The 14536-nt window shown below is 38.7% G+C and overlaps 1 protein-coding gene across 8 annotated transcripts in view; it reads right to left on the bottom strand.

Moving 5' to 3' along the window:
• pbx3b (pre-B-cell leukemia homeobox 3b) overlaps positions 1-9216 on the bottom strand; it is a 74001-nt gene extending 64785 nt beyond the window's left edge. For 4 of the 8 annotated variants that reach the window (XM_057831824.1, XM_057831828.1, XM_057831826.1 and 1 more), the window contains exons 1-2: positions 7812-9216; positions 7181-7254 (exon numbers count right to left, since the gene is read on the bottom strand). In XM_057831824.1, the coding sequence (XP_057687807.1) occupies positions 7181-7254; positions 7812-8059 (322 nt within the window). In that variant the 5' untranslated portion in view covers positions 8060-9216. Of the gene's footprint in view, positions 1-7180; positions 7261-7811 lie in introns of all 8 variants that reach the window. The other 4 variants (XM_057831823.1, XM_057831827.1, XM_057831825.1 and 1 more) reach the window with 2 other exon arrangements.
• Positions 9217-14536: the final 5320 nt, after the last annotated feature.

Here is a 14536-nt window from a genome sequence, read left to right as displayed (position 1 = left end):
GGTCTCGGTCCCTCGCCTGCAAATGTAAGATGACAAGAATACATGTGACCATCACGGAGGTTCTTTGATCAAGCAAATGCACCCACAATGAAGACAAGAGCTCACTGTCAGAGTGCATCTCTGACACAGGCGGTCAAAGCTGACAACCGTCTTCACGGAGCACCTGCACTACAAATGGATCAATAAAATAGGAGACTCATTCACTGTTTTAACTCATATCCTTGCACCCACATCATCTTCCTGAACGGCGTGATGTAAAAAGTGCACGCCTAATTCACATCAATCATTTTGACAGAGGGAGTGCTTATTTCAAGAAGCCAGCGTGAGGCGCACACACCAAGTCAGCAGAATGTCAGTTGACAAAACTTGCCATTTGAATTTCAAACTGCATTTTGCAGAGATAAACGTTGTGAGAAAGCCCTTACATTGCAATTTATATCATTTTAATTTACCATTACTTAGTGAGGAACTACCTGAGAGGGACGGAGTGCGCATTAGAGAAAGTAAGAAATGAACAGAAGGGTCTGGGGATTCTCTCTTGCAGACACAATTAAATATTCATGTGTCTCCACCTAGGACACAACAGATACAGATCATTATCATGGCAACTGCGCGCAACCATTTTGTTCACACCTTTTGCTTTGTTTCTATATATACGTGTGTACAATTCCACGAGAATGACTCAGTTTTTAATTAGAAGGAGTGAATTTTGATACAAAATGATGTGGATCTGAGATTTTCATTTTGTTTTGTTTACAATGTAAGCGGGCAACGTAAAACATTTTTCTTAATTTCTCAATGAATAATGCATGAACCCTAATGACAAAATGCAGACATATGCATGATGTGGATATCTATGAAGGGCTATGATTTGGTGCAGATCCAAATTAGGATTGTTTGGTCTTGGCACAGTCTGCGCGGTAGTGGGTGCCAATTCCGCCATGTTATCACGTTATATCATCTTGAGTTATGTTATGAAAAATACTATCAGTGTGACACTCAGGATATTTAAAATGCTCTCAGTCGTAATTATTAGCATGACTAGCTTGGATGTTTCTTTGCAATACTTAGAGGCAAAGTTAGTACATTTATGTACCCTTATGACCTACACTTTCAAAAGTGCGGAGAGCCTTGTATCGCTTTCGTTTCTGTTGTTTTTCCAAGCCTATCAAAGAGGAGCAAAGAGAGGAACAGCATTCCTCCGCTCGCTGTCATTAATCATAGCTTTCTGGGAGCAAGCGCATATTAATTTCTGTCATCCCAAACATCATTTGGTATTGTTAAGCCACGGCTTAGTGCTCGTTCACCAGCAGACGCCGGTCGCTGCTTCTGGTTGAGGGAAGGCAGGGCCTGTGTGGCTGTGTTTCAGAGCAAGAAGCCTTTATCCCCGGGGCTCTGACACCAATTAAGCCATTTCACCGAGAGACGAAAACAGGGCCCACTTTTTCAGTGTAACATGAGCCAGCACCTAGCCTGCTGGCACACTGCCATCTTTCCATTACTTCAGACACAAAAATGCACTTCAAGGTCTTAGAACAATAATTTTTTAAAAAAGAAAATGGTATGCTCAGCCAATGGTCATACCTTACTGACAGCTGGCTAAATTACAAAGGCAGGAGAGTCAGTGTTTATGCACAGAGCAGCGGCTGAGGTCATAGCAGTCTCCCAGTACAATGGTTAATTAAAGGTATTATACATGTATATCTTATTCCAGAGACAACATCAAAACAATTTAATAGTGGTGTGCTTCAACTCATATAGAAAAAATGCGCAGTGTGCACTTCATTTTCCCCACAGTTGCCTATTGGAAGGGAGCAGAGTGGATCTTAACTCAAGGCTAACACAGAATAATGCAAGGTTTGTAATGAATTAAATATTAGAAATCTTAACACAGCAGCCAATAAGAATTATTTGCCTTATTAAAGCGGCAGAAGACGCTGATTAAAATTTCATTGCATTGCCGTCTTTTTCCTACGTCTGCCTTCAATACATCATTCTAATGTAGGGAAAAGCTGAACAGTGGAACAATGAGGAGATCTCCATTTTCTTGCTCGTAACTGAAGGGAATAGCAGCATATATTGCCCTTTTTTGTTTTGGAGAAACAAAATGTCTTTTCATAAGCGATTGGTATCAAAATATGCGATTCAAATTTATTTTGAGTAGCAGCTTTTTATTGTTTTCTCTACTGTGCAGGGATGTATAGACTGAAGAAACCCATAGACTCACACTCATGTGAACAAAACAACACAAGAGAATGAAGGCATTCAAGCACTTATAAAATAAAACACTGACGATGCATGTTAGGTGAGCGACAGCAAAGGACAGCCAGACTTGCTTTCTTTCTAGCATCCCTGCACTCACAAATGATCGGTCATTTAGTTGTCCGCATGTAATGTACACAGAGTAAATGAACATCATGGTGTCTATTGTCCCAGGAGGAAACACTAGAGCTAATGAAATAGGGACCTATAAATAGCAGAGTCATTACTGAGAGAGGACTTGCTTTGCACCAGTCTCACTCAGGACCTCTTTGGACCGTATAGTACCAATAAGGGGCTGTGTGTCATTAGATATGCTGCATAGTAGTTCACCTGTCGAGGAACATGGTCGTAAACACATTGATACAGCAGCGTAGAGTCAAGTTTTAAAAAAGTAAAATATATTCAGAAAAAAGACAGCTACGGAAGTTATTGGAATCACTGACTACTCAGTCATTTTCCCTTTCTGTTAAAGTGAACTTTGTATTTATTTTTGCATTAAAATAGGGAAATTTATGAGTTGCAACAAACAATTGTTAAATAATTCAAATTATCAGGTATAAAGTTATTTTTGTCTTTTGTTTTATTTCATGTTTACATTTTTTCCTTTAGTATGAGTGCACAAGGAGGGAAAATCTGCTGCAGCCACACGCTGGAAACTCATTTCAATCAATCCTTCCCTTTTGCATCCCAAGCAGCCTCTGCTGGCTGCCACTGCCTGAAGATAACTATTTCACCACCTCTGTCATGCCTAATTAACAGCTCAGACGTACAATTCAGAAATTTTGCAATTAACCTACTAAAATATTGTTGGAGGATGCTAATTGTTATGCCAGTTGCCATAAAGACTCATTTGCATAACGTATGGGCAAAAAACAATTATGAGCTGTTGATCGCGCATGCAGGAGCCTGCAAAAAACCCTTCTAGCGACAGAAGAGGAGGGCGAGAATGGAATGAGAGAGGGGGAGACATGGACATGTATGAGATGGGTGCTGATGGAGAGACGCCACTGTGCAAAAACCTGATAGTAGCAGTGCAAAGACATCTATAGCTACAGAACAAAAGCATTTAGCCTTCCAAATGAAACTGATACATATTATTTGCTGTGTTTTGTTTTTGGTCCCCTCTCTCTTTGTCTGGCTCGCCTTCATCTTTCCTTTACTGATTGGGAATCGGAGGGTGTTGGGGGGCTGTGGAGATAATAGCTATATCTTCCCGTGTCCCCATCGTGCTTTAGAGGAGGAAGCACATGCAGCCACGCTATTGAAGCCAGTCAGGAACCCAGCTGTGCGTGAGCCATTGGGCACAACACTATCTAGTCACTGCAGCCACATCGCTGGGGCTCCCTGAGACAAAAAGCAGCCAAAGTCAATTGTCTTTGCTGCTGAATAGCTTGGTGTTCTCTCCTGTGAGCGCACTGGAGCTTTTTCAACACTGGTAAAATCACAATAGAAAAACACAGTAAAAATAAAACCCCATTATAACATAAATATTCAGCTGTGTGGCTTCAAGAAAGCGAAAGTGAACAACTATACAAAAATACTGTATCGTTGTAAACGCATATATTATACTATGTAATGTTAGGCTTTTGCCAAACTTACAGAATCGACAGTACTTTTCATTTTTACGCAAAATTTTTTTATTCAAAATGATACTTTATATTAGAATATAATTAGCATTGTCATCCTCAAAAACATATTTTTTTGAAAATAGAATACTACAGTATGTAATTTTTTTTAATGGTGAAGAGTGGTAAAATGTCACTAACAAGTTCCATACCTTCTCAGAGAATGCAAGAAAATTGTCCCAAATTTGCTTGGACTAATGAATTTCTTTCTTTTCTAAAACATCAATTCACAGAAAAAGTCTGCATTCAAGCGTGATTCTATGTTGTATAGTGAAACAGCAAATACTATCAATGGTTTAATAAATGCCTTGAACACTCTATATATAATAAAATAATTACCCAACTTTCATTGATCATAACGATAAACCATTTGAAATTAGCTGCCTCGTTAGCTTTGTCAAGTAACATTGAAATGAATGTCCCCAATAGATTTCAGAAATGCTTACCGCCTTGCTCCTAACTCTATTTACTACAGGTAATGCTTTTAGTCTGCCTTGCTTGTGGTTAATTACAGTCTCATCCCGGCCTGTATTTAGTTAACACCCTCTCCCCTGCTCAGCATCACATGTAAAATTTGAATACTGCAGGATCACGAGAATGAGTCGTCTCCTAATTTGCAGTAATATGTTTTGTAGGACCCCACCCCCTGTTTTGGGACCTGGTGAGTCAAAGGTCAGCAAAACAACAAGTCAATACGTAGCCAAAGCAGTGCGGTGCAGCTAAGAGAGCTGTGGAGAGGACTAAGCCTCTCAGTGGCGCTCCGTGATTTAGCCTGTAATAGTTCTTTGTAATCTCTTTCTATTGATTAAACCTCACCTCAGAGAGGAGTCCTGCAACAGAACCTCTCTCTTCCTGGTCAGAAATACCATATGGAGGTAATCTTTCACCTTTGTTATTCTTGCCTCTCCCGCTGCTGCTGCCGCTGTGAGCCACTCTTCCAAGCATGAAAGCAAGAAAGGGGAGTCGCCAGCAGGTTCAAATAAACCCAGTGCACAGGAATAACTGCAAAACTCATCTGAATGGCAGGCAATTTTCTGTGAACGAATTCACTGTAATACAGCTTGCGGCCAAAGGTGCTACTTGATTATCCTCCAAACTGATAGAGAATCGTTTATTTCAGTTTTGATTTTTGTATAGCAAAGGAAAAAAGTACTACAAAACACCACTCACATGTATTTGACCGTAAGTCAAACCCAAGGAAATTGTATGTACAACTCCTGCTAAAAACACTGAATTTAGTGACAGGCGAAAATGACTTCATGCTTCCACTTAATCTCATTTCTTGCATAATGCTTGATTAGCATATCAAAGTGAATTAATACTTCTAGGGCATTTGAAATGCAGAAATATGCTGGCGCTCAACAAAAAAGAAAGTTCCGAAAAGTCCTGAAAAATGTCTTGCTTTTGCTTGACAGCGTAGTTTTTATCCCTTGACTCAAATACAACTTAGTTTGCACCACAATATATCCATCTTCACATGCAGTAAAGCTTCCAAGCAAATATTTGTACTAAACAATTTTTTTTTTGATTTTGCGTTTGCAAATTTCATGACTTCTGTTCTAATTATTGAAGATCATTTGCAATACCATATCTTTCTCCCCACGTACCATTTGAGCAGACATGAAAAGAGCCGAGGAATCCCTCTGAGCGATGCTACACGGGCCAGTGAAAAGTGCCCTGTGCGCTGCAATAACAAGGTGGCCAACAAGGCCACTACACCAGCTGAGCTCGCTCAGTGACTCCAAACCACAGGTTACCTTACATGCAAAATCCACTCTCTCTCTCTCTCCCTCTGTAGCACATTTACAGTATGAATTTAAACACGGATGATCTTCACTTTTTTATCTCCAATTTTTTTTTCATTTTTTCCCATTTTTCTATTTTTGGCTGGCTAAAACTGCCCGACTTGTTGGACAGCAGAAACAATCCGGCTGAGGCGACCATGTATGTTTTCAACATACAGGTAATCTGATGTTGCTTGCTCACTAAGTGTAGCCCATTACATGAGGTGTGACTATGGAAATATTTTATAAATATAGCAGCTGTATAATTCTAAAATCCATGTAATTTTAAAAACTAGTCACTGGAAAGTTTCATGCAAAATAAAAACTGACATACTATCTGAGCGACATCCTTATATTTTCTCCTGTCTCTTGCTTTGTCAAGCGACAAAAAGCTGAGCACCTCGACTCGAATGCAGACCCTCTGTCTGCCTCTGTGACCGGCACCTGAGTAGGGGGGGAGTTCATAAACTTTTATGATCTCCCCCGAGCCAATTTCCTCATAAACTGCACAAAGGTCACAAATCTGACAAGTTATCGGTGGTGCTAAAATTACTCCAAATTCACAGCATTGTGTCTCTCGATTCCCATTTGTTTACTTGTTGTTTTAGTTTTGGCATTGCATATGAAATCTACTCATGTTAGCTACAATTTTACAATTTTTGCGATGGCACTTAAAATAAAAAGGTGATGATTAACATTGCTGCATGTTAGTAATATTTTTAGATTTAAAATAAAAATATTTATTTCAAAGTATTTAGTATTACAGTGCAGTACAGTACAGTTTTCCAAAAAATGTTGTATCTATGTAGAGAAGGTAAACATAAAAAATGTGTCTCCTATAATTACTATTGGAATTTTATTTAATAATATCAGTCTCAGGTGCAAATTTGAAAATTTGATTTTTTCAAGGAATAATTTATCCAAAATTATTGCCGTAATACCATTGCAATTATCTTTTTAAGTCAAAAATTCACTATTTTGTCTACTGTACAGAAGCTATTGTTAGGTCTGTATAAAATATAATATACTGTAATGAGCATGTCGGCAGCTGTATAGTTCATGTGTAGGGTATTAAAAGTGTAACATGTGTGGTTTATCCTATTTTATATTTTTACTCATATTTAAGCATCTGCAGTTTGCTTAGATAAAGAAACACAAGTTTGTTTTCACTTATGCATGTACGTCCACTCTATGTGCCATGATTAAAAGAGGATTAATGATAAAGGGCAAAGGTCTCCTGTAACTTGGATGGTGGACATAGTGGTATATAAGCAGCTGCAGTTTGGTTAGAAAAGAAACATAACTATGTTTTTACTTATGCATGTATATACGTCCATTCTCCGTTGCCATGATTAAAAGTGGATTAATTATAATGGGCAAAGGTCTCCTGTAACTTGGATGGTGGACATAGCTACACCGGGAGGCAAAGTGTGTGATTGTTCTGCAGCTCAACTGTTAAATATTTCATTACTTTCTTAAATAGAGTTGGGTAAAAAAAAAAAATCTTACCTGTCTTTTCTTTGATTTCACAGAGAACGCTGAAGAGTGCTGGTTTCATTCTGTGACAGTTCAGTCCATGTTTCCTGTTTCAGTATAAGACAAGATAAAATATTGATATAAGTTCACTGATAAGTCCGTTCTGCATAATTATTAATCATTGACTTTGCTAAAATGGAAAAAAAAAATTAATGAAAAAAATGTTAGGTCAAAGATTAAAACAGGCCACTTAGAATTTTACAATATTGGTTCAAACTAAAATTCATCATTTGTCAACTATACTAAATGCCCAATTTGACTAATGTGTTCAGTGAACCATGCGGGGTATTTCATTTTTTTTTTTTTTTTTTTTTTTTTTTTTTTAACTACTATTTGTCAACTGAAGCATGTGTACACATGAACTTTTGGAACAATACAAGCCAGGTTTGTGTTAACATACAATAATTTCAATTAATAACTGTTGTCTCCACTGTGACATCCCTCTCATGTGCTCAAGCTTTATGAGGCGCTAAATGCACCTGATCATTGTCACTGTCATTAAACGCACCCCAGCCTGCTCTTAAACCCGGTGGGGGGGCCATATTTTTTATGAAAAATTGATTCGCGTTTCGTAAAAGTTAGAATATCATTAAAAACAACCAACTTTGCTTGCGCTTCGTCCAGACTTTGATCGGTTATGGTCATTATTTGATGAAGAATGTCGCCAATGTCTTGCTTGCGTCCGTCCCCGTCTGTGCCATCGTGTCCATGTGGAGGCGGAAGGGCCATGCCCCCTTGTACCGAGTGGCCGGCCAGACTGACGCCGCCGATCGACTGCATGATCCGGGCTTGATCGTCCATCGGAGCCGCTAAAGAGTCTGTGCACTGAGCCACGCAAATTGAAAAACTCATATACGAAATGGACTAGAACATGTGCAGGAGACAAAAAGGGTGCAAGGCAGCGTGGCCCAAAACACAAATGTTTTGTTAAGAAAACAAAACAAAAACAAAACAAAAAAAAACAATATAGCAGCGGCTCGGTGGCGTAAATGTGTCCAAGTTGACGCTTGTCTCTTTACGCGCGGTCCAAAGTGCCAAAACGGGAGACGGCGTTTGAAGAATATTGCCTTAATATGGGGATTTAATGCAAAACTTCTATTGTCAAAATCGCCAAAGGTTGTCCATCTTATCCACCACGAATCTTCACGCCAATGTATCTTCTCAGTGGGATTTGACGGCTTTGGACACAATTGCTCCTTTGGTGATCTCTCATTTATTGACGCTCTTCGTGGGTTTCCCGGTGCATCTCCTTACAAAAAAATGTCCACAAAAATCCTCATCGGGAGACAAAAATATCCAACGCAGCAAATAATTCTTTGTAAAAAAAAAAAAAAAAAAAAAAAAAAAAAAAAAAAAATCAAAATCTTACTGCAGATATGAAGTCCAGGTATTTAAAAAATTACAGTGGTGTCCTAATATTTTTAAATTAAAAAATATACAAAAGTTGTGATCTGCCAACAAGAAAAAAAGAAGCAACAAGGAAAACAAATTAATAAGGATGCAACGCTGTATAATAAAGCGATGCGCCAAAAGGAAAATTATAAAAAATACGTTGCCTTGCTAAAATTTATGAGGTGCAGCCTGTGTGCCTGTGTGTGTTTTATGTTGTTTGATAGTGAGCGATTGACAGTGTGCCAATGCCACTCACTCAGTGCAGACGTGTCAGAGCAGGCAACACGAGGGGGGAGAGAAAAAAAATACACTCACAAAATACAAAATGAAATGCACGCCCCGCCCAACAGAGGAGGGGTCTACGCTCCTGTCACTTCTCACCCGAGCAGCGAAAAAGCCCAAAATGTTACGAGCGAGTAGTTAGGCAGCTGATTATAGTGATGAAAGCACAGTCTTTGCGGGAAGGCGTCCTCGTGCAGCAGCTATGTGCATATTCCCGCGCAGTAATCAAGATTTACTCCTGCGAGCAAGGCAGGCAAATACATAACGAGACTTTTATGCAGTTTGATGTAGAGCAGCGCGCTCTCCTGCTAAGGCTTTGGCTCACACTCTGTGCGAGCAGCAGACATGTTTATATGATTGCAAATTGAAGCAGGCTCCACCAATCCACGTCTAGAAGGAGCAAGAGTGACGACGCGCGCGTCCTATTGCTTGGCAGATGCATGATGGCCAAAGCCCACCCACTCAATCCCTCCATCTTCACACTGCCCCTGCACAAGGAAAAAAAAAAGAATGGCAACTTGTGATTGGTCGTTGCTAAGAGCGACATCCATTGCACAAAGCAGGCGGCGCTGCTCGGTGCTCCTCCGCAGTTGCTATGGTAGCAGACACGTTGTTGGGCTGCAGGATGCAAGACAGCAAATATATTGTACTGTACATTCATTGTGGGGGCTTTTTGGAGCTAAACATTTAGAAAAAGGTTGATGAGGGGGAGTGTGAATTGAAGTGTTTGCATTGTTTATTCTTATAGCAACTGCCCGTTTCACTGTGTTTTATGTAATTGTAGTTCAAATGCGCGAATGTGAGTTTTTTTTTTTTTTTTTGTTTTGTTTAAATATAAAACTTCACTACATTGTTTAAACGCATACGTACATATGTAAGGAGTTTCAATATTTATTCATTTATTTATTTTTCCAATGTTAATCATTTGTAGGGCAAGTGACTATTGTTGGTAATTCAATTAAAACTTAACCTCATAAAGAAGTGGCATCCACTTATGTAGACATCAAGTTTGGGTCATGTAGAATGTTAATATTTTTAATGAATAAATAAAATGATCACTTAATAAAATGTTAATTAAAAATTAGGTCAATAACATTAATATGAATAAAAATAAATAAACTTAAGGACCCCAAATAGCAGTCTGAAGTTGTTGGTTTTTTTGTTGTTGTTGTTTTTTTTCATAGTACAGTGGTACCTCGACATACGACCACTTCAACACGTGATCTTTCTGACATCAGATCGTAAAATTTGTTTCTACACAAGACGAAATGCTCGAAATACGACGATTTCTGAAAGCGTCGCAATTTCATTGTGACGCACGGAGTATTTTCTTGTGAGAGAAAGCAACGTGGGTTCCAAGAATGTTAAACCAGGTGGTGAAAAAAAGAAAGAAAAAAAAAAAAGATGAGGTTTAACATTGAAATGAAGATGGAAATATAAAAATATAAGCGTGGTCTGCGCGTCCGTGAATTGCTTGACAATACGGCCGTAGATCTCGACGGTCCTCCTCCGACCTCTGTTTGCCAGTCTTTATAAGTTCAGGTGACAATTATTATGATTGTTACATCACCAAAAAATTGCCAGCTTTGTCAAGTTTTCATTTTCATTTTCATAATTTATTTCATAACTTGTGCAACACATCATGCCTACTGTGTGCCGCAGCGGAACATGAAAAGTGAAAGTAAAAAATCTTTTTCACTCTGGCACCTTAGAACATGATTCGTTACATTATTACAAGTATTATTATTATTATTATTACTATTGTTATATTATTATCAGATTTTTATTCATAATGTATTTGTTCTGCTCGGTGTAATTGCTATTTGCAATAGTACCAGCAGTATTTTTTTAAAGATTTAGTGTAGGTTTTCAGGCTGTGGAACGAATTAATAGAATAATAATGTATTCTTAGGAAAATCCTGCTCAACATACTACCATTTTGACCTACAAACAATGGCCTGCAACGAATTACCTTCGTATGTAGAGTTACTTCTGAATTAACACATATCGCCTGCCATTGACAACGATAGACGTCTAATTGATAATAAGCTGGGAGGACAGGCTGTAAATGCTCATATTTTAGTGCTCTCGGTGGTGCTAGATATTCATTCCAATTTGAATGGGAGGGCTGGCCGCGATCATTCGCCCCTCCCAGTCAAAATGCATTGGACATCTAGTGCCATCAATGACAGCCAATGAGTAAAATGAGTGCCCTAAAATGGGGTCAATGTACTGTTTTTTAACATTTTAACATGTCACACTCGTGTCACTGATAATATACTACTAAACTGTCCTGGGTTCAGTTCCCACTCTGTCATGGCAGTTTCTCTACAAGTAATGTATATGTGCCCAATGAGTGCATGCAACCAGTCTTGTTGTTTTTTTGCCTTTTTCTCCGAAGTTATCTGGGTTATCTGGGTAGGTCCCAGATCTCTTGAACAGGACAAGTGCTACAGAAACACACTTACAAGGAGTGGTAAAAGGTAGAACTGCAAAGTGTTGTGACACTCAATGTATTGCTCTAAAACTTTGCGTCCATAAAGATGGTAATTTGTTTAGTCGACTCAAAATTTTAGACTCCTAAATACAATCAATATACAGTGGTGCCTCTTGCCTGGTACACCAGACTCACCGCTGTTCCAGCTATTGAGTCTGGCCACCATTCACGTGGATACAATTTCCAGGGCGGAGCAAGCCACAGCAAACAGACAGCGGAGTGGACCAATCAGCGACAGGCAAAATTGCGTTGGTAAAATGATGAGGGAAGGACGAGGGACTTGCGCGCGGAAGTAAACATACGAAGAGAGCGGAGTTTATTCAACATGGCTAGCGCGAGACAGACTGTTGTCAATGACTCGTGTCGATGTGTTTTTGGTAATTTAAAACTGATTTTACCGTGGATTGGAACATATTCTCAGCTCTCCCATTCACCATCTGTGTTGTTGTGGAGACGACTTTCGACGCGCAAGAGTGACGTTGCTCGTTAAGAACACGTCAGCCAAATAAACGAATCTGATTTGTCGATTGATTTTGTACCTGCTCGAGAGGCCGTTAATGGGCTGGTTCCCAGACTATACTCTCAGTGTTTGAAAAATACAGGAAGAACAGTCTGGCAGAGCCAGGCAATGGTGCCTCTATTTACAAAGTTAATTCGTTCCAGGACAGTGTAAGTTGAAATGGTCGTATGCCGAGAAGGATTTTCTCATAAGAATACATTTTAATTCGATTAATTCGTTCCACAGCCCGAAAACCTACACTAAATCCTTAGTAAATACTGCTGGTACTATTACAAATGGTAATTACACATAGCAAAACAAATAAATTATTTATAAAAACCGGGATAATAAAATAATAATAATAATAATAATAATAATGGCTGTAATAATGTATCAAATCGGGTTCTAATGTGGCGGATGTGTTTTGCGTGCTGTACCTGAACGCACCGCCTTGCTGACGTGACAGATAGAGGGAGAGGCATTTTAGTTTGTCTTTTATTGTTTTGTTGATAACACCCTCAACTGCGGTTGAGAGTAGGTCTGTTGTGTTGCTCAAGTTCTGAAATAAATGATAAAAACTTGACGAAGCTGGCGATTTCTTTGGCGATGTTACCACAATAATAATTGTCACCTTAACTTATAAAGACTGACGTACGGAGGTCGGAGGTGGACCGTGGACATCGTTGACATTTTACGGCCATATTGATGAGCCAGTTCACGGATGTGCACCCCACATTCATATTTTTCTATTTCCATCTTCATTTCAATTGTAAGTGTCACCTTTTTCCTTGTTTCACCACCTGCACTAACCTTCTTGGAACCTATGTTGATTTCTCTCGCAAGAAAATCCGCCATGCGTCTGTCTACGGCACTGTCATGTCGTCATATTTTGAGCTTGTCATCGGATGTAGAAACGAATGGCGAGTCAAATTTTACGTCGGATGTCGACGCGATCGTATGTCGAGGTTCCACTGTATTTAAAATATATTTTTGGAAAAAATACTACGAGAAAAAAATCTGAGTAAGTATCATTATTGTATTTTTTTCATTGTTTTCTAATCATGTGAATAGCGCAAAGACTGACGCACAATTGTTTTGACTGCAACGTGTATATGTGTAAAATGATTAGTTGGTGTACAGCATTTGTGCCCGCACATCTGATATAACATGTCCCTTAATGTATTGGATTATGCCGAAGTACATTACACTAATGTCCATTGTCACATAATTTTTTTATCTACTCATGTAGCTCGTTTTAAGGAGAACCAAAACAAGATGTCAACAATTTTTTTCATACAGAATGCGTATATTTCAAACATGAATATCTTTATCATCAGTTGTTTACATAAAACTATGAAGTGCCTACTTACCAATGATATGCGCCAATTTTAGGTAATTTCAGTCTGGCAAAAGTGAAATTTCACAAAGTTAGAGTTTGAAATGATCTGATTTTTTGTTTCCGAAAAAGTTAAGAGTTACTAAATATACTACTAATTCAACACAAAACGAGCCATCTATGTTCAACATGAGAGCAATGATACATGCCTAGTGAGAAGAAGAGCTCAACTTCATCCAAGCTCGACACAGGTGTAATTGGTCTGAGGTGTAGTAGGTTGCACACAGATGTGGTATGTTCCCTGGAGGGTAAAAGGATCGTTACACCTTGGCCAAGGTCTCTGGTCTACTCAATGCCCTTCTAATAAGAGTCATCCCTCGCCATTCGCGGAGGTAGGTTCAAAGGCAGTTTGCGATGCGCAAATTTTCGCAAACAATTGACCTTTCGCTAATTTCCACCCGCCTTGAAATCAGTTGCAAGCACTTTCTTTGCCAGTTCCACCCGCCTTGAAATCAGTTGCAAGCACTTTCTTTGCCAGTTTCGCCAAAGTGCATTTCTCACTGATTTCAGTCAATTCTATTGTGCAGTTTGTAGAGTAGGCAATATCACAGAAATATCACAGACAACTTGACAGGAATGACCGCAATATGCATTTGCAACCAGTGTTGTTAATCTTACTGAAAAAAAGTAATTAATTATAGTTACAAATTACTTCTCCCAAAAAGTAATTGCGTTAGTAACTCAATTACCTGAATGTAAGAGTAATTAGTTACTTGGCAAAGTAATTGGTGATAATTACTTTTTTTTTTTTTCCTCAAAAAAAAAAAAAAAAAAAAAAAACACATTAAAAAAAACATTGGCCACGCTATGTGAAGTTTTTTGTGAAGGTTTTTGGTACAATTGGCCCGAGCCCAATTCTTTACCCTAATTTACTCTTTACCCTGAATCAACTGTTAAAAGTTGTTAGAATTGCTCCCATTATTGCATTAGTTCCCTTCTCTCTACTTTCGACATATGAAAGTTTTAAAACTGTTTCATCATTTAAAGATAGATTCAAATAAAGATTTTGCCGATTTAGAAGTATTTTATATAAAAAGTTACTTAGGTTCGCTAGGAAGGTTCTCTACAACAGAGCCGTCCTAAAAAGTGTACTGCTTCAAGATGGCGGCTGTCTACTAACGCATTTAGTACCATGTCTGTCATTTTGCATCTAGTTATATCTATATACAGTATATGGGATATCTGCCATGTCTACCATATCTACCATAACATGCGGGCGTAGTTTGTAGGCTATCGGCTACAACATGTATCATTGGAGCTACC

Source organism: Corythoichthys intestinalis, chromosome 3 (assembly GCF_030265065.1).
Source record: "Corythoichthys intestinalis isolate RoL2023-P3 chromosome 3, ASM3026506v1, whole genome shotgun sequence".
NCBI lineage: Eukaryota > Metazoa > Chordata > Actinopteri > Syngnathiformes > Syngnathidae > Corythoichthys > Corythoichthys intestinalis.
The sequence above is the reverse complement of the archived record's forward strand: the minus strand, read 5'-3'. Positions and strand labels throughout refer to the sequence as shown.